The 18,248-nt window shown below is 53.9% G+C and overlaps 2 protein-coding genes across 3 annotated transcripts; one reads left to right on the top strand and one right to left on the bottom strand.

The window, feature by feature from the left end:
* The first annotated feature begins 619 nt into the window (after positions 1 to 619).
* Positions 620 to 9,836, top strand: LOC117008211 (endothelial cell-selective adhesion molecule-like). Of its 2 annotated transcripts, none has more exons than XM_033081888.2 (7): positions 620 to 1,141; positions 6,815 to 6,969; positions 8,126 to 8,339; positions 8,408 to 8,563; positions 8,726 to 8,848; positions 8,939 to 9,077; positions 9,456 to 9,836. In XM_033081888.2, exons 2-7 carry the CDS (start codon positions 6,940 to 6,942, stop codon positions 9,805 to 9,807), a joined length of 1,014 nt encoding a protein of 337 aa, XP_032937779.1. In that variant the 5' UTR covers positions 620 to 1,141; positions 6,815 to 6,939; the 3' UTR covers positions 9,808 to 9,836. The 2 variants fall into 2 exon arrangements, with proteins under 2 accessions (XP_032937779.1, XP_032937778.1); XM_033081887.2 differs by lacking the exon at positions 620 to 1,141 and adding an exon at positions 1,604 to 1,655.
* A 90-nt stretch (positions 9,837 to 9,926) lies between these two features.
* On the bottom strand, positions 9,927 to 16,860 carry NRGN (neurogranin). Its single transcript, XM_033081893.1, has 3 exons — positions 16,656 to 16,860; positions 14,091 to 14,297; positions 9,927 to 11,535 (listed from the first exon to the last, which is right to left on the bottom strand). Exons 1-2 carry the CDS (start codon positions 16,668 to 16,670, stop codon positions 14,091 to 14,093), a joined length of 222 nt encoding a protein of 73 aa, XP_032937784.1. The 5' UTR covers positions 16,671 to 16,860; the 3' UTR covers positions 9,927 to 11,535.
* Positions 16,861 to 18,248: the final 1,388 nt, after the last annotated feature.

Genomic DNA, 18,248 nt, shown 5'->3' with positions numbered 1-18,248 from the left:
TTGTCTTTTTTGTTTGTTTTTAAAAAAATGTCTTTATAATTTTCCTTTTTTTTCTTTTGCTTCTTTTAATTTTGCTTTTTTATTATTTCCATTTTCACTTTTTACCCTTTTTTAATCTTTTCTTTTACTCCTTTCCGTTCCCTTTTCTCTCTCTCTTTTTTTTCTTTTTTTTTCCCAATCGAGTTCCAAACCTCTCCGTGAGAATAACCTGGCAGCTGGGAAAACACGATGATTATTTTTTATTTGTTTTATTGTCGACCCATTGCTTATGGATACAATCAAAGCTGTGAGAAGGGGAAGGTGGGGAGGGGGAGGGAGCGGGAGGGGGGTGGGGGAGGACGCATTTATGCCTTTTCAGCGTGTTCCTGGTCCAGCCCCGCGCAGCCGCCGGGGCCGGTGGGTTTTATTTCCTGGAGCTCATCCATCGGTGACGTTGTGACATACGATGAATGTGTCGGTCCTAATAAAATCAAACAAACACGTACAGAGGCTCCCACACATCCTTCTCCTTCTCTGGGGCAGTTTGGGGAGGTGCTGAGCTTTTCCATGGGGATATTCCCGAGAGGGTTTTGTTCTTGGGATCGTTATATTTTTGTTATGTGGGGTGAGCACCGCCAGAACCGGTTGCTTTCCCTGCTGAGGTTCCCAGAATCCTGGAAAGAAGTGAGAGGATCAGTGCCCGTGTGGATGTTGGCATCACCTCTGGATGCAGCTGAGCCCCGAGGTGGTGGAGTGAGGAAGGGGAGCAGGTCACCAAAGCACCTTTGGTGGGGCACCGCAGCACCCTCCCCGCTCCCAGCCTGCAGAAGAGAGAGAAGGAGGTGAGCTGTCCCAAGAGCTGCTGCCGAGTTGGAAGCATCGGATGTAGCAGAGGGTGGGAATGCTGTCAGGGGTCCTGGTGGGATCAAGCCAGGTCGATCCCCCAAAGCCTCCCGAGATCCCGCAGTCCTGGAGGCCAGGCTGGATTTACGGGGGGGTGGCGAGGGCGAGAAGGGATTAATTCTGCCCCCGCCGCCTCCTCCTCCTCCTCCAGCGCTGTCTAATCTCCGCTGGGGCTTCGAGGTCTGACCCTGCTCTGATCGAGGACCGGGATAACCCTGGCTGAGCCGGGGAGGATCCACCCGGGGCTCCCGAAAACCAGGTAGTCAAAATCGCCCTTTTTTTCATATTGTTTTTATTTTTCAGGATCGATGCGTTTATCTGAAGGGTCGCGGGGGGTGTTGGACGAGAGCATGAGGGGTGCGGGACGGGATTTTCCACCCTGCCGGCGTGGGAGAGATGAGAAAGGGAAGGATTTGGGGTCCCTGTGCTTCCCCTGGGGGTGGGGAGTGACATTTGACAGCGAGGTGCCACACTGAACCCACCCTTAACCCTACGTAATAATAATGGAAGTAATAGATAGTATTTTATAAATAATAATAATCCATGTAACTAATTAAGAACTGCGCCCTGTGGTGGGGAGGGCTGTGCCGGACCCCGAGGGGAGGGTCAGCGCTGGGGACGGGACACCCACTCGGGGTGTGGTGGGCTCGGTCCCGCCCCCACCTGCCCGGCGCCGCCCCCGCCGCCCCCGGCCCCCCCGGCACCTGCTGCGGCGGCGGCTCCGGCCATGGGCGCGCTGCGACGGGCGGCGCTGGCGCTGGCGGCGCTGCTGGGTGAGCCCGCGGCACCGGGGGGCTCCGGGGGGGACGGGCACCGGGGGGACCGGGAGAGCACCCGGCGGGATGCGGGGCAGGACCCGGAGAGCACCCGGCGGGATGCGGGGCAGGACCCGGAGAGCACCCGGCGGGATGCGGGAGAGCTTTCGGGATGCAGCGGTGGTACCGGAGGGGAGCCCGGTGGGACTCGGGAGAAGCGGGATGAGCAGGGAAGGACGAGCGAGAGCTTTTGAGCCGGAGATTGCCGGGGGTCACCGGGCAGGGTGTGGGAGCAGCCGGAGGCACCGGGCAGGACAACCGGGAGCCTGGGAAGCTTTAGGGTGGCACCGGGAAGGGCCATGGGGTACCGGGGATGGGGTCACAGCACCCACCTGGCTCTGTGTCCCCAGTCCCCTACCTACCCCAGCAGGCAGATTGGCGTGGGGACGAGCAGGGCAATCCATCCCCCTCCCCTTTAAGGAGTGCCCAGATTGGAGAAAATCTCAGTCTTCCCCGGAAAAGCCATTTGTACCTTGGAGCTGCCAAACAGCCGCTTCTAGCACCCCCAAACCCGAAGCACTCCCATATGGGAACACCATATGGGGACACCAGGGACTCTGATGTGAGTCCACAGTTCACTCCCTGCGTGGCATTGAGAGGAAAAAATCCATTTGTTTTCCCTTGTTTACTGGTGCTCCACAGCCGTCCCAGCTGGTTTTGAGAGGAGGTTCACAAGCCTTCTCTGTCCATGGGTTTTTCCCTTCTTCCACCCCTACTTTCCCACCCTATTTGAGATTTTTTTGGAACTGCCACGGTTGCTTCAAAAGGAAACATCCTTTGACGTTCCCAGCGAAGGAGAGGCCTTTGGAGAAAGGAAACGGCCCCAAAAACAATGGCAGCAGCATTTCCTTCCAGCAGAACTGGGTGGGGGTCCTGGAGCCGCCGCTTGTTCCTCCTTGAAGGTGTCTGTTCCTTGACGAAAGTTGATTAACGCATGTTGGTGTGAGGCACAGGGTTCACTCAGCCCTTAAATCCCACCAGGGCGCTCCTTTGCCTCATCCTGATGGCATTTTTTGCATGGAATCATGATGGATTCCCACAGAAAGAGTCACACTTGAGCCCTGGGATGTGACATCACGGTCACTGACAGCTCAAAAATGCAGCAAAAACCCTTCTGAACCCCAAGTGTGTTTTTCCTTTAGTTTTGCTTTCAGGCAATCCTTCCTCATCCCGTGGGATCCTCACAGGGTTGTGATGGGGAAAAGCAAAACGAGGGATGTTTGCCATCCCTGTTCTCTTCCCAGTCCTTATCCCAACCTGTCCCAAATCCCAACTCCAATCACTTCCTCAATCCCATCCCAGTCTCATCCCCTGCCCATCCCATCCCTATCCCATCCCATCTCCGCCTCTCTCTCCCACACCCAGGGGTGAAGCACGTTTCCATCTATAGCAAAGTCACATATGATTATTGCATTATTTAATTTTTTTTCCCCAAATTTGGTCTCTCTGGAGGATAGGGCACTTTCTGCTCCCCCCCCCCGCCCCCGGGGTCGTGAGAAATGCCGCTGTGGATTTTCCCAACGGACACTGCTCCACAGCCCGGCATCTCCTATCTGCCCGTTTATAAATAGTCAAAGTTAAGGGAAGAAAAGGAAAAAAAAATTCCCTAATAATAATTTTTTAAAAAGGCACGGCTGCGTTGCAGCGCTGAGATGCTCCTTGACCTTTTTCCAAGCTTTTTCAAGGGTCCCTTTTCCGGCCAGATTCCCGCTGTGTGTTTTAAATCCCAAGCTTGGTCTTTTGGGATTTAATTTGGGTCTGGGTTTCACATGACTCCAGCGCCTTAATCCTATCAACCGGGGTCATCAAACCCCAACCACCCCCGGGGTTTAATTCCTCATACAGTTAATGGTTTAGGGACTCGGGGAGGGGGCTGGAGGGGGAATTTGATTTTTTGGGGGTTCAGACTGTGCCAGAGCCAGCAAACAGCTTTTTTTTTTTTGGGTGAAATGATGCCATTTTAGATGAGGATAGGGTGATTGATATCAGCATGGGGATTAATGTTAAGATTGCAGGGATTTAAAGGTGATTTTTTTCCATAGGGAAAAAATTCAAAGGGAAATTTAAAGCAGGTTTTTTTTTATTTTTTGCCGTGAGAAAATTTAAAGTGTTTTGGAATTCTAAATTGTAAGATATTTATTCCGTAGGGGGGAAAAAAAATCATAGCTATTTTTAAAGGTAAATTTAAGTCCATTTTGTTTTTCCATATGCAAAAAAATCCCAGCAGATGGGCTGGGGCGGGGGGAAAACACCCGGGCAGGTGTTTAGCTCAGGGCAGCTGGATAAAAACCCAGGTTTGGAGCCCAAAGAGCAGGCGGGAGGGGCTGAGGGCCCGTATGAGCACCGCGAGCGGCTTAATTTTTTCGATCTGGTTAAAGCATTAGAGGATTTGGAGCGTCGAGGTGGCCAAAGCCAGAGCTGTGCCAGGGGGTTCTGTCCCGTGCCTGCAGCTCCACACCCAGCCCCACCAGCCCTTTTGGGGCACATCTGTCTGAGATGAGGAATTTGGGTGAATTCTGTGAGAAAAAGGGGATTTTGGGGAGTTCAGATCTGGATCCACCTCCCTCTCCCCGATACACCGGAGGGGAGATGATGGAGCCGGGATCTCCTGCTGCCATAGGATGACAGAGCAAAGCTGCAGCCCCCGAGCACAATTAACATAATTAACGTGGTCACCGTTAAGTTTCAGAGTTGACACAGCAGCTCTGAGGCACACGGGGCTGTTTTAATGCCTTGGGAAACCTCTGGCTGGTGCCAGAGCATCTTTTCCCTCTCTGGAGCCTGGATTTCCCCAGGAATCCCCAGCACCCTTTGGCCCAGGACCTTTTTTGTGCCCAAAAAGTCATGCTGAAGTAGAAGGCAGGATGAAAAATCTGGATTTTCCCAGCTGTTGGGGATGCACAGGGGTGTAGAAACAGTGGAATTATTTATTGATGCCACCTGCATCATTAATGAACTATATTATGAATAATATTATATTATCATTATCATCATTATACTTATTATCACTCTTTTATTACTGTTATCATTATAATCGCTGTTATAATTGTTATTATAACTATTATAACTCTTACAATTATTTTTATTGAATTACAATTATAATTATTCTATAATTGTTATCTCTAATTCTATTCTATAATATGTTATCTCTAATATTTCTAATAGAAATTACAATGCATTTATTGAATATAATCTATTTTATTCGAAATTATCCCAATTTAACACACTTTTATACTAATGGAGGATCTGGGCTGAAAACACCTGGATTTTTGCAGCTGTTGGGAATGCAGGGAGGTTTAGGGGCTGTGCCATCTGCATAATTAATTAACATTATTATTAGTATTATTATCAGTATTATAATTATTATGACTGTTATCATTATTGTATTGGAATAATTGTTACAATTATTATAATCACTATTACCATTTATTTTTATTCTAATTATTAATATCACTTTTATCATGATTATTCCCACTTTTATAATTATTATTCTCACTTTGATCATTACTCATATTATTCTGAGCATTATTATCACTCTCACATGCCCACTATTATCCCTATTCTTATAAAAATATACCTATATTTATAACTGTTAAAAATTATATGTTCTCAATGATCTATTTTGTTCTGGAAATTCCAGTTTAATGAGTCGCCATCCCGTATTTCTTTCCACTTTCTCTAAATTTAATGCAATTATCTGTATAATTACATATAAATACACTATAATTACCATCATTTTTTCCATCCTGTCTATTGGATCTGATACCACAGCTTTATATCATTAATAAATAATATTATCAATGATTTGGGATCTGCGGGCGCCTCCAGCATCTCCCCCCCCCCACAAACCCTCCAGGATTTAAAGGTTTATGTTCTTAGCCTGGGTGAGCTATTTTTACGCATCCTCACCAGACTGGGCCTTATTTCTCCCAGTTTTTCACCAGAGAAAGGAAATTTAATTATTTTTTTTAATTCCTGAGAAGACTTATCAGCCGGAGCAGAGTTTCCTGCCTGGAGCTGGAAGGCTCCGTCCGGAAATGGCACCAATGCCTTGCCAGGAGGGGGGATGAACGGATGCGGGAGGAGGCTAAAAATACCCCCCAGCGCCTTGTTTTCCTCTTCCCACCCTGGAAAAATCCAATTAAAACCTCTGAGCTCTTCGGGAAAAGTGCGAGGTTATTGAAAGCTCCCGAAATCCTTCAAACTCTGGCGTTTTTTCCCCCCAAACGGAGGATTTGGGATGGTGGGGTAGCATCATCCTTTCCCCCCTGCATCCCGATGTGAAGCATCCCCGGGGCGCTGGCAGGAGCGGGGCCAGGCAGGGTCATGGATCGATGGGGGATGCAGGGATGGAGCTGCTGGGATGCAGGGCCTCGGTGATGTTCCCCTGGGAAAAACAAACCAGCCCCAGCACAAACCCAGCCTCGCCTGAGCCGATTCATTTTGTGGCTGAGCCTTACGGGCAAAGCTGGGGAATGATCTTCCCCCAGGAGCTGAGCATCCCTCTGCAGTCCGTGGTACCCACTCTTACCCCATCACCTCCTCCCAGTGGGGCTTGGAGGGATGCTGGGATGCAGGGGACAGGAGATTGGGATGGGATATTTGGGGTGAAATGAGATGGGGCACCAGAGGAAGCCATTCATGGATTATCCCAGTTTAGTGCTGGCAGCAAGAAGGGAGGATACTGGGATGCTGGAGAAGGCTTGTGGGGTACATATGGGGGAACCCTACAGATAAATCCCATGGGATCTGGTGCAGCATCGTGGGGAGCTGGGAGTACCCCAACACTGAGCTAAGAGGGGTGTGCTGTGTACCTGCTGGAGGCAGCTCTCTCCTGGGAGGGGAGACTTGGGCCTTAGGAATTCCCAAGCTGTGTGTGGGGCGGAAGCTGGGATGGGAGGGAACAGCAATGTTCTGCATCCTCTGGAGCAGGCAGAAAGCCCTTCCTGCAGCAGGGAAGGAGGCACAATGTTCTCCTGGCCCAGCATCCTGCTGATAACCTGGGATTGTTGTTTTGTCTTGGGAATGGGATTTTTTCTCACAGTCAGTGGGGTTTTGTAGAGAAGTGGCACCTGTTGTTGAGTCATTTCCTGGTTTCTTCCCTCTCCCATGGGCAGATGTCTCCTTGGCCGTGCTGGAGGTGCATGTGGGGTCGAGCCTGGTGTTCTGCGTGGAGGGGCAGCAGGCAGTGCTGCCTGCCTGGTACACCAGCCACTCCCAGAAGAAGCCCTACGTCAGCTGGATGCTGAACAAGAGTCCTGTTCCCTTCCAGGTGAGAAGAGGGCAGGGACTGCAAGGACAGGAGATGGAGGGGGGCAAGGTGACCATGGAGGGGGTGCTGGTGGTGCCCATGATGGGGGGAAGATTATGGTGCCCACTGTGTGATGCTCATGATGGGATGACACTCGTGGTGCCCATGCAGGGAAGATGCCCACAATGGGCAAGTACCCATGACAGGGGGAGCCACATGGTGGCCCACAGTGGGTAAGTGTCCATGGTAAGGACGTGGTGCCCATGATGGGGAGATGCCCACAATGAGGAGATGCTCATGGTGGGGATGTGTCCATGAGGAGATGTGTGTTGTTCCCACAGTGGTGCCCATGGTGAAGAGTTGGGCCATGATGGGGTGAAGTTCATGGCACCCACCATGGGGAGGTGACCACCGTGGGGGACATGCTCATGGTGCCCATGATGGGGACATACATACCCACGGTGCCATCCCCATACCCTTGGGGAGCTGCTCATAGCGCCCATGATGGGGGAAGCTCATGATGCCCACCCTGGGGGGATACCCTTGATATGGGGTGCTCATGGTGATGTGTAGATGCCCATGATGAGGTCATGCCCACAGTGCCTGCAGCAGAGAGGTGCTTGTGGTGCCCACAGTGGGCAGAGAAACAAGATAGGGAGAGATGCAAGATGGGGAGATGCCTGTACAGGGCGGGGTTTGTGATGATGAGAGATGCTTACAGTGGGGAGATGATCGTGGTCCTCATGATCAGGAGGTGCCCACAGTGGGGATGTGCTCACTGTGCCCCTGAGGGGAGATGCCCACCCCGGGGGCATGCCCAGGGTGCCTGCAATAGGGAGGTGCTTGTCATGCTTATGATGGGGAGATACCCATGGTGGGGAGATGTCCTTGGTGCCTACAATGGAAAATGCCCACAATGGGGGCACTTCTCGTGGTGCCCGTGATAGGGAGATGCTCGTGGTGGGACAGTTCCTCATGGTGCCCTTGCCAGGGTTATTTGTGCCTGTGGTGGAGAGCTAGCTGCCTGCAGTTCCCATGTCCAGGATGCTTGGGGCAGGTGAGGCTGGAGGACACTTATGCAGCAACCACTGCGCTACAAAATTTGGGATTAGGAGGGGTGGGTTTCTCTCTAGCAACACCTTCCAGAAGTGAAAGCATGTGTTTTTTTCCTGTGCAGATCCTGTCATACCTGGGTGGGAAGGTGAAGGTGGAGGAGACAGATCTGAAGCCTCGCATAGGGTTCCTGCACTCAGTCCCCGGACACAACATCTCGATGTTCATCAACGCCACGCAGGAGCAGGACTCGGGTCAGTACATGTGCTCCGTCAACATGGAGGATGACACCATCCGGCAGGGCAAGGACATCGGCATCATCAACCTCACCGTCCTGGGTAAGGCTCTGCCAGTCACCCTGGGGGCTCCCTGTGGGGCCCCTTGGGACTAACACGAGTGCCCACAGTGCCACCGGCCGTGCCCACCTGCCAGCTGCACGGCAACGCCGTCGTGGGGGCCAACGTGACCTTGATGTGCTCCTCCAAGAAGGGGAAACCCTCGCCCATGTACCAGTGGCAGCGTGAGCCACCCACCCTGCAGGTCTTCTTTCCTCCTGCCCAGGGTAAGGTGGCACCAGTGTGGGGCTGGAGTGGGTGGGTTGGGATATCCTGAGAGGATTCAGCTGAGGGATTTTTTTGGCTTCATCCTCTTAACCACTTCCTGCACGAGGAGGTGGAGGGTGTAGGGGTGGCTGTGAGGCAGCACCCAAATTTCTCACCTGCAGACCGGGCCAGGGGCACCCTCAAGCTGACCAACCTCACCCTGGAAATGTCGGGGGTCTACGTCTGCAGGGCTGAAAACCAGGCAGGTTCTAAGAACTGCAGCATTGTCCTGGAGGTACACTCAAGTGAGTACGTGTCCACAGGGGTGGGGAGGGGGACACATGAGGTCCCTGTGGGAATAAGGGAATAAGGGAATCTCTGTCTCTCTCTGGCAGCAAGCACCAAAGCAGTCATTGCCGCTGCCGTGCTGGGCTCCCTGGGTGCCCTTGCCACCATCATCTTCATTGCCCAGAAGGTTGTTGGCTACAGGAGGAGAAAACGTGACAGCCAGGAGGAGGGAGCCAACGAGATCAAGTGAGGCGCTCTTCCTGTGGAGGGGGTTCAAATCATCACTGTGTTTCAGGGTTAAGGGGCAAGGAGGGTGTTTCCACCTCTGGCCTGTCGTTTCTCAGGTTCAGAGTTAATAATGTAGAAGAGTTCTTGATCTCTGGCCAGCCATCAGTATCCTCCAGAGGTAACAGTCAGGAGGGAAATTTCCACCTCTGGCCAGTTGTCATTAGGTTTTGGAGTTAATGAGGGCATTTTCCACCTCTATTTTCCCCTTTCCTTTTTTTCCTTCTGTTTGGGGGTCCGGGATGTCTGCACAACCTCATTGCTCAGGGTGAGCACGCTGGGGCGGGCAGTGGAAGCATTCCCAGATCCCATCCCTCTGACTCTCTCCCCTCTTGGCAGGGAAGACGCCGTGGCACCCAAAACCCCGACGTGGGCGAGGAGGCCAGCTTCAGACACCATGTCCAAAACCAGCACACTGTCCTCCATCGCCGGCACGCGGCAGCCCTACGGAGCCAGAGCCCCCTCCGACACCGCCTCCATCCTCACCACCACCGGCAGCTACCGGGGACCCCCGCCCCGGGGAGGGGGGCGGCCCCCCAACCTCTCACCCCCTGCCGTTAACGGGACCCCCCGGCGCCGCCAGGACCCAGCTGCTGCTCCCGTGGCGTCGTTGCCCCCCTCCAGCCTGGCACGAGCAGGTGCCGTTCCTGTCATGGTGCCAGCACAGAGCCGAGCTGGCTCCTTGGTGTGAGCACCCCCCACCAAAAAAAACAGGGGTGCCCATAGCCAGCCCACCCCACTCCCTGTTTGCTGGGGTGGTTTTGTCCCTTTTTGGGTTTCCTTTTCTTTCGAACAGATGCCTCGAGCAGCTGGACTCATCGTGGGCGTGTTTAATGGGTGCAGGGGCTCTCTGGGTTTGGAGGGACCAAGTCTCCCCATAAATATCACCCCCCAAACCAGCCCCAGTTCTGCCTCAGGGGGGTCCCCTTCTTAATATGTTTTTTTTTCTATATCTATATATCCGGTGAAATGAGGGATTTTTCATAAAAGAGCATTAAAGGTGGGAGGGTGGGTGACGTGGCCACACACACACACTTTTTTTAGGGGTTTTCTGATTAAAAGCTGCTGCGCTGCCCAGCACTGGCGCTTTGGGTGAGTTTGTGCGGATTTTGAGGTGGGGAGGGATGTCCCACGACCTTCTGGGTGATGCCATAGGGCAGGGTGATGTCACAGGGCACCAGCCAAGGTCCTCAGGGTGAGGTGACATCATGATGCCCGTGTTGTCACACCCCGTGACTGTGATGTCACACCCTGTGTCAGGAAGTATGATGTCACAATGAGAGTGTGACATCACAGCATCCGACTGATGCCTGCATGATGCCATACAGGCATGTCACATGTCCATCAGGGACGTCACATGTTCCTGCATGATGTCACACTCACCATCACACAGCAGTGATGACGTGACACGTGCTTGTATGATGTCACACCCACAGTCACACCTAACAGTGGAATGATGTCACTACAGCCATCACTCACACCTGTATGGTGTCACACACCCAGCAGTGATGTCACACACACCTGTATGGTGTCACACACCCAGCAGTGACATCACACACACCTGTATGGTGTCACACACCCAGCAGTGACATCACACACACCTGTATGGTGTCACACACCCAGCAGTGACATCACACACACCTGTATGGTGTCACACACCCAGCAGTGACATCACACACACCTGTATGGTGTCACACACCCAGCAGTGATGTCACACACACCTGTATGGTGTCACACACCCAGCAGTGACATCACACACACCTGTATGGTGTCACACACCCAGCAGTGACGTCACACACACCCGTATGGTGTCACACACCCAGCAGTGACATCACACACACCTGTATGGTGTCACACACCCAGCAGTGACGTCACACACACCTGTATGGTGTCACACACCCAGCAGTGATGTCACACACACCTGTATGGTGTCACAGCAGCCATCACCTGTCCAGCAGTGACATCACCACCCATCTCATGCCAGCACCTCACAAGTCATCTCCTGCCCACAAGTGATGTCACGCCACACCCTGTGCACCAGTGATGTCACACCAGCTGTCACACGCCTGGCAGTGATGTCACACGTGCCTGTATCATGTCACCCTACACATGGGAGATCACTGCTGGACCCCACCTGCCCCACACCCCCACCCAGCCCTGCCCGCTGTGACCTCACCGCTCTGCCGGTGACATCCAAAGGCACCGAGGACAGGCCGGGGCTCTGGCAGGGGCGTTTATTGGGGTGGGGGGTGTGTGGGGTGGGAAGGGGCAGCCAGGGACAGGGGCAGGGCCTGGCTGTGGGGGGACCCCGGGGGATGCATGCGGGGGGCAGGGGGTGAAGCGGGGGCTCCTGGGCCTCGGCGGGCGGCGGCGGGAGGGGGTCGGTGGCGAGGGGGTTCCGGTGAGCAGCTGGTGGCCCCTGCAAGCAAGGAGAGAGCAAGTAGTCAGCCTGGGCCTGGCCCTGCTTGTACCCTGCACCCTGAATCTTTGCTGTGCCCTGTGCCCTGTCTGCACCTTTAGTGCCCTCTGTACCATGTGCCCTGCCTGCACCTTTAGTGCTCTCTGCACCCTGTGCCCAACCTGCACCTTTAGTGCTCTCTGCATCCTGTGCCTGCCTGTACCCTGTGCCCTCAGCCTTGCCTGTACCCTGCACCCTGATCCTGTGCCCAACCTGCACTTTTAGTGCTCTCTGCACCCTGTGCCTACCTGCACCCTGCACCCTTCACCCTGCCTGTACCCTGAACCCTGCACCCTACCTGTACCCTGAACCCTCAGCCTTGTTTGTACCCTGTGCCCTGCCTGCACCTTTAGTGCTCTCTGCACCCTGTGCCTGCCTGCACCCTGCACCCTTCACCCTGCCTGTACCCTTCACCCTGAATCCTACCTGTACCCTGAACCCTCAGCCTTGTTTGTAGCCTGTGCCCTGCGTGTTCCCTGCACCCTGTACCCTGCCTGCACCTCGAGCACTGGCTGCACCCTGTGCCTTGGCTGCACCCTGCCCACGCCCTGCCCGTACCTTGTCTGCACTCTGTGCCCTGCACCTGCACCCTGCCCACGCCCTGCCCCTGCCTGCACCCTGCTCATGTACTTCTCCTGCAGCCTGCACCCTCTCCATGCCCTCCCCCTGCCCACACTCTGCCCGTGCCCTACTTGCAGCCCACCCACACCCTGCCTGCACCCTTGTCCTGCCTCCACTGCTGCCCACACTCTGCCCTCACCCAGCCCAGGAACCCGGGGGGGACCCCTGCCTGCACCCCCCTAGGCAGCACCGTGGCAGAAGGAGGGAACCTGGCTCTAATGCTGCCAACCTGCTTAGCCCCCCTTACAAGGCATCCCAAAGGAACCTCTAGGGCCCTAAGAAGCTGCACAGCACCTGCATTTGGCAGCTGCCTCCCCACTGCAGCCCTGTGACATCCTCACTGCAGCCCCAGTGCAGCCCTGGTGCATCCTCACTCAGTCCTCACTGCAGCCCAGTTGAATCCTCACTGCTTCCACACTGCACCTTCAGTTCATTCCCATTGCATCCTCACGGAATTTTTGTTGCTTCCCCACTGCATGCCCAGTTCACCGCCACTACATCCTCACTGCATCCCCTTTGCAGCCCCACTGCAATCTCACTGTGTTTCTGCATTGTCCCCACTGGATCTCCACAAAATCCCCACTGCATCCTCAGTTCATTCTCATCCCAGCCCCACTGAATTCCCTCTCCATCCTCAGTGCATGCTCGCTGCATTGTCACTGAAAATCCAGTGCATTCTCACTGCATCCCCAGTGCTTCCCCACCACATCTCAGTTCTGCTCCCACTGTACCCTCAGTTCATCCCCACTGTGTCCCAGCTGAGTTCCAGTTCCATCCCCACTACATCCTCAGTTCCTTCCCCCTGCAGTCTTGTTGAGTCCCCACCGCATCCTCACTGCATCTTTCCCTTCCTCCGCACTGCATCTCCGCTTCAGTTCATCCCCACTAAATCCACACTGCATTCCTACTCCATCCTCGCTGCATCCCAGTCCCATCCCAGCTGCATCCCAGTCCCATCCCAGCTGCATCTCCACCAGCCCCGCCACACTCACGTGGCCGAGCCGGCAGCGCGCCCTCCCCGCCGCTAACCCCGAACCTCGCCGGTACCCGGGGCCATCCCGCGCTCACGGCACCGGCACCGCGCAGGGCACGGCCCGGGCACGGCGCAGCCACCACCCGGCCTCCAATGCCACGCGGCCTCGGCACCGTGGGCGCTTTTTAAATTTACCTTTTCCTGCCAGGAGACTGTGACACAGGCTTTTAAAAATAGCATGTGCTGAGGCGAGGCGCTCGGGGTGGTGTTGCTAAGGGAGAGATTCAATCCAAATCTAGGGCTGCGCCTTCCCATCCTACTTCCCATCCTTCCCAACTACTACGGCGCGCACCCAAAATTAGGGCAAGGCAGGGGCTGCCTGCCTGTGTGTTTCCATCTCCTGGGAGGAAAAACCTCTTTCCACCCTGAACCAGCATGGGGAAGGTTGCTCCATCCCAAATCAGCTTGGGGAAGGATGCTCCATCCCAAATCTGCACAGGGAAGGATGCTCCATCCCAAAGCTGTGCAGGGAAGGATGTTCCATCACAAATCCACTTGGGGAAGGATGCTCCATCCCAAGTCAGCTTGGGGAAGGATGCTTCATCCTAAATCTGTGCAGGGAAGGATGCTCCATCCTAAATCTGTGCAGGGAAGGATGCTCCATCCCAAATCGGCGCAGGGAAGGATGCTCCATCCTAAATTTGTGCAGGGAAGGATGCTCCATCCCATATCTGCACAGAGAAGGATGCTCCATCCCAAATCTGCACAGGGAAGGATGCTCCATCCCAAATCTGCACAGGGAAGGATGCTCCATCCCAAATCTACACAGGGAAGGATGCATCATCCCAAACCAACACAGCAGAGAACGCTCAGAGCAGCATCCCTCTAGAAATGACCCAGTTTTGGGGGATTTGGGATGTACCTAGTCGCCGTTGCGGAGGTCGCCGCCACGGGTGCTGTTGGCGCACTCGGCGTCCTTGGTTTTCCGATCAATCTCGCCCCCTTTGATCTTCTTGCGGGTCATATGGCCACGGAAACTAGCCTGGATCTTGGCAGCTGCCGCGTTGGCATCAGGATCGTCCAAAGGGATGTCCAGGATGTCCTCGTCCAGCTTTGTGCAGGCTCCCTCCTGACGGCAGCAAGGGCATGGTTACAGCTGGTGGGACCTCAAACAGCGCAGATCCCTCCCCAAATGATCCATTCAAGAAGGTCTTAAATGAGCCCTTGTTCTAAAAATTAGGGGAAGGGCTGCTAAAAATTAGGTTTGCTCATTAAAAATTAGGCTCCTTTGCTAAAAATGAGGGGTTTTGCTAAAAATCCTTTGAAGGTGTCTTGGGGAAATGGCAACCAAAACTGCAGGCAAGGGAAGATGCTTCACCTCCTGCTCATGCCTAAATCCCACCCTGGACTACACAGCTGCAGGAAGCCAGACTCCAGCCAGGGTTATAATGCAGGGAGAGGAGAATCCATGGGAGCAGAGGATGGGTTCTGGGGGGGGGTATTTTTGGCATGGGGCTGGAGGCTAACCTGCACAAAATGAGCTGGTCATGCCTCTGTTTCTCCTTCCCTTGTAGCCTGTTGCATCCTCCTGCAGCCCTTCTCAGGGCTTTGGTTAAAAACACCAGGAAATTTGGGCAAGGAGTGATACCAGAAGGGAGGAAAAACCCCAGCAAGGACAGATCACTGTAACCCATTCCCCTCCCGCAACATCCAACCAGATCAGTTGGACTCAGCACCAAGTTCAACAGGGGAAAAAACAAAACCAAAAACAACCAAAAAAAACCACGGGAAAATGAAATGAGGTGGAAATGAGCTGGCATTGGATGATCCAGTGCCAGCAGCTGGGGGGGTGAAGCCTTTGTGCAGCCCCACAAGCTCTTGAAAGGACTTAAAGGAGTTCTGGGGGTTTTTTTTGGAAGCTGTAGATTTGGGGAAGGAGAAGTTAATCCCATTGGAGCATGCCAGGACTCCACAAAGTTGCTCAGGTTGTTTTACCATTGTGAAAGGTGAGGATGGGTCCAAGGTGGAAACGATATGTCCAGGGTGGAAATGTTACAGCCAGGACTGGAAACCCTATAGCCAGGGGAGAAATCCTATAGCCAGGGGAAGGAAATCCTATATCTAGGAAAGAAACCCTATATTCAGGAGAGAAATCCTATATATGTGGAGGTGGGGGAGAATAACCTGTATCCAGGGCAGAAATCCTATATACAAGTGGGAGAAACCTATATCCAGGGGAGAAATACTGTATCTGGAAAAGGGAATCCTATAGTCAAAGGAGAAAACCTATACATGGAGAGGTACATTCTATATCCAGGTGAGAAATCCTATATCCAAGAGAGAAATCCTATATTAGGAGAGAGGAAATCCTATATCCAGGAGAGAAACACCATATACAGGTGGAGGAAATCTATATATGCGGGGGCATTTCCTATATCCAGGGGAGAATTCCTATATTCAGGGAAGAAATCCTACATACAGGTGGCAGAAAGCTAGATCCAAGTTGAGAAATCTGATATATAGGTAGGAAAAATATATATTCAGGAGAAAAAAATCCTATATCCAGACCCCATATTCAGTGGAGAAAACCTATAAACAGGGGCCATATCCTATATTGACAGGAGAAATCCTACATCCAGTGGAAAAACACCATATCCATGGGTGAAAACCTCTATGCAGCTGATGAAAACTTGTATCTAGGGGAGAAATCCTATATTCAGAAGGAGAAATCCTACATATCAGAGAAAAAGTCCTATATACAGGGGAGAAATCCTAAATCCATGCAGGATAAATCCTACATCCTTGCAGGATAAATCCTATATCCATGCAGGATAAATCCTATATTCAGGGTGGGTTTTGCCTCTCTGGAGGTGCTCAGGAGAGATGGGGGCTTTTCTCTGTGCTGCTGTCTTAGCAGGAGGGGGAAAACGGGGGGAAAAGTGGGGAAAGGGGGAAAAAAAAGGGAAAAGGGAAGGAAAAGCGGGGAAAGGGAAGTAAAGGGGGAAAGGGGCAGGAAAAGTCAGGGGATCAGGGAGAAAGGGTAAAAGGATGCGGTTTTCTCCCCAAGCCGGCTGGTGGTCAGGAGTGAGGGGAGTTCACCCTCGGGTGAGGAGAGAGGGGTGCAGCCCCAATTAATCCCTTTATTCATGTGCACCCCCCGATCCCACTTGTAGAGCGATTGTGGGGTGGGGGGGAAAAAAAGCTGAATAAAAGCTGGATTCGAGGACAGGGGGGTTTTCCTCAGTGGGCTGCGGGGTGCAGGATGCTGTGGCCCCGGTGGGATGGATTCCGAACTGGTGTGGAGGCAGGAGCGGGGATTTGGGGGTCGCAGCAGCCGCGGAGTTGGTTGAGCTCTTGGTGGGTGCAGCACCCATCGCACCCCCAACCCCCAGCAGCCCAAACCCCCCGGCCGCCCCCAGCCCAGAGCAGTAATAATGCATTAAAGGCAGGAGCGGGTGCTGGGGGGATCGGGGGAAGGGGCACCTACATTGCAGCAGTCCATGGCGGAGGGCGGGTGGGCGGCCAGCGGCGGGCGAGGGGCTCCGGCAGGATCTCGCTTCCCCGGCAGCTCTCCCGGCGCAGGTGGCAAGTTGAGCGGAGCCGCTTGCCTACGTAATGCGCTTTCCTCCGGGCGAGCCTATCAGCCCGACACCCCTGCCAGGCTTTTGGGGGGGAAGGAGGGGTGCCTTATTTTTTTTTTTCCTCCCTTTCTCCTTTTTTTTTTTTTTTATATATATATAATTTTTTTTTTTTTATTTTCCCTCCTCCAATTTTATTTCGCAGCCTCCAACTCCCTCCTAACACTTAAAGGAGCCGGCAGCTCGCTTTGGAGTTTCGTGGAACACAACATCACATGCAGAGGATGCGAGCCAAGATGTGATGAGCCTTGCCTTTGGCGTGGAGGGTTTTTTGGGGGGCAAAGTTATAGCAAGTGGGGACAATGGGTTTATTTTTGGGGGGTACGTGATCCACAGTGGTGCTGGAGGCAGGTTTTGCCCCCCTGGGTTCGTTTGCATGGGGGGGAAAAAACCTTCTTGACCTACTTAGGACTTGGTCCTGAAGGAGGGTGAGGATGAGGATGGCAAGGATGAGGATGGTGAGGAAGGGTGGGCATGGTGGGACACAGTGTCCCACCGAGCACCCGCAGAACCCCAGGGGTGATGTGCCCAGCTGCAGGCTCCAAGCAGAGGAGTGGGCTCCACTGCTGGGGTCTGAGGGTCCCTTCCCCACTCAAAGAAGCATCTGACCCCCCGCATTTGGGGTGTTCTCCAACCAGACCTGCAGTGTCAGCCACTTTCACAGCCCTTGGTGCTCCCTGCAGACCCTGCTGCCACCCTGGAGCACGCCGAGGTGCTGGGACTGGCAGGGTGAGCTGGGGCACCCCGGCAAACAGGAGGGACTCCCAGGGCAATGCGGGGGGCTGCAGCCCACAGCCCCCCCATCGCCTGCCTCGCTCGCCTCTAATCCGGGTTTGGGAGTTGCTAAGCAACTGCATAAGTCGCCCGTGGGCTCCGCGCCGATGCTGCTCCAGCCAGCCCCCAAAACACAGCATGGCCCCCCCAAGGCGGGCACCAGCACCCCCCGACCCACCTGCACAGCTGGGCACCACTAGCTCTCCCTGGACAAGTTTGCTCACAGGGGTCATCCTGCTTAGGGGCCTGGTGGCAACTGACCTTCCTCTTTGCCACCACCACCATCATCATCATCATCATCATCCCCGTTAGCATTCCTGTCCCACTGATATCACCGTTTCTGGCACTGGAACGGACACTGTCCCCACTGCTGCCACCAGCCCTGTCCCCATCCCTGACCTCATCACCTCCACCACTTCTCCATCCCCATCACTGTCCCTGTCCCCATCTCTATCACCTTCCTTGTCACGATCCCCACCCCATTTCTTGTCCCTATCCTCTTCATAATGCCAGTTCCTGCCCCCATTCCCAGTTCCAACCCCATCATCTCTGTCCCTCTCCCTGTCCTCATCCCCATCATCACCGTCATCCCTGGCCCTGTCCTCTGCTCTATCACCATCCTTGTGCCCATTCCTATCCCATCTCCATCTCTTTCTCCACTCCTGCTG

Source organism: Catharus ustulatus, chromosome 28, assembly GCF_009819885.2.
Source record: "Catharus ustulatus isolate bCatUst1 chromosome 28, bCatUst1.pri.v2, whole genome shotgun sequence".
Classification (NCBI taxonomy): Eukaryota; Metazoa; Chordata; class Aves; order Passeriformes; family Turdidae; genus Catharus; species Catharus ustulatus.
The sequence above is the reverse complement of the archived record's forward strand: the minus strand, read 5'-3'. Positions and strand labels throughout refer to the sequence as shown.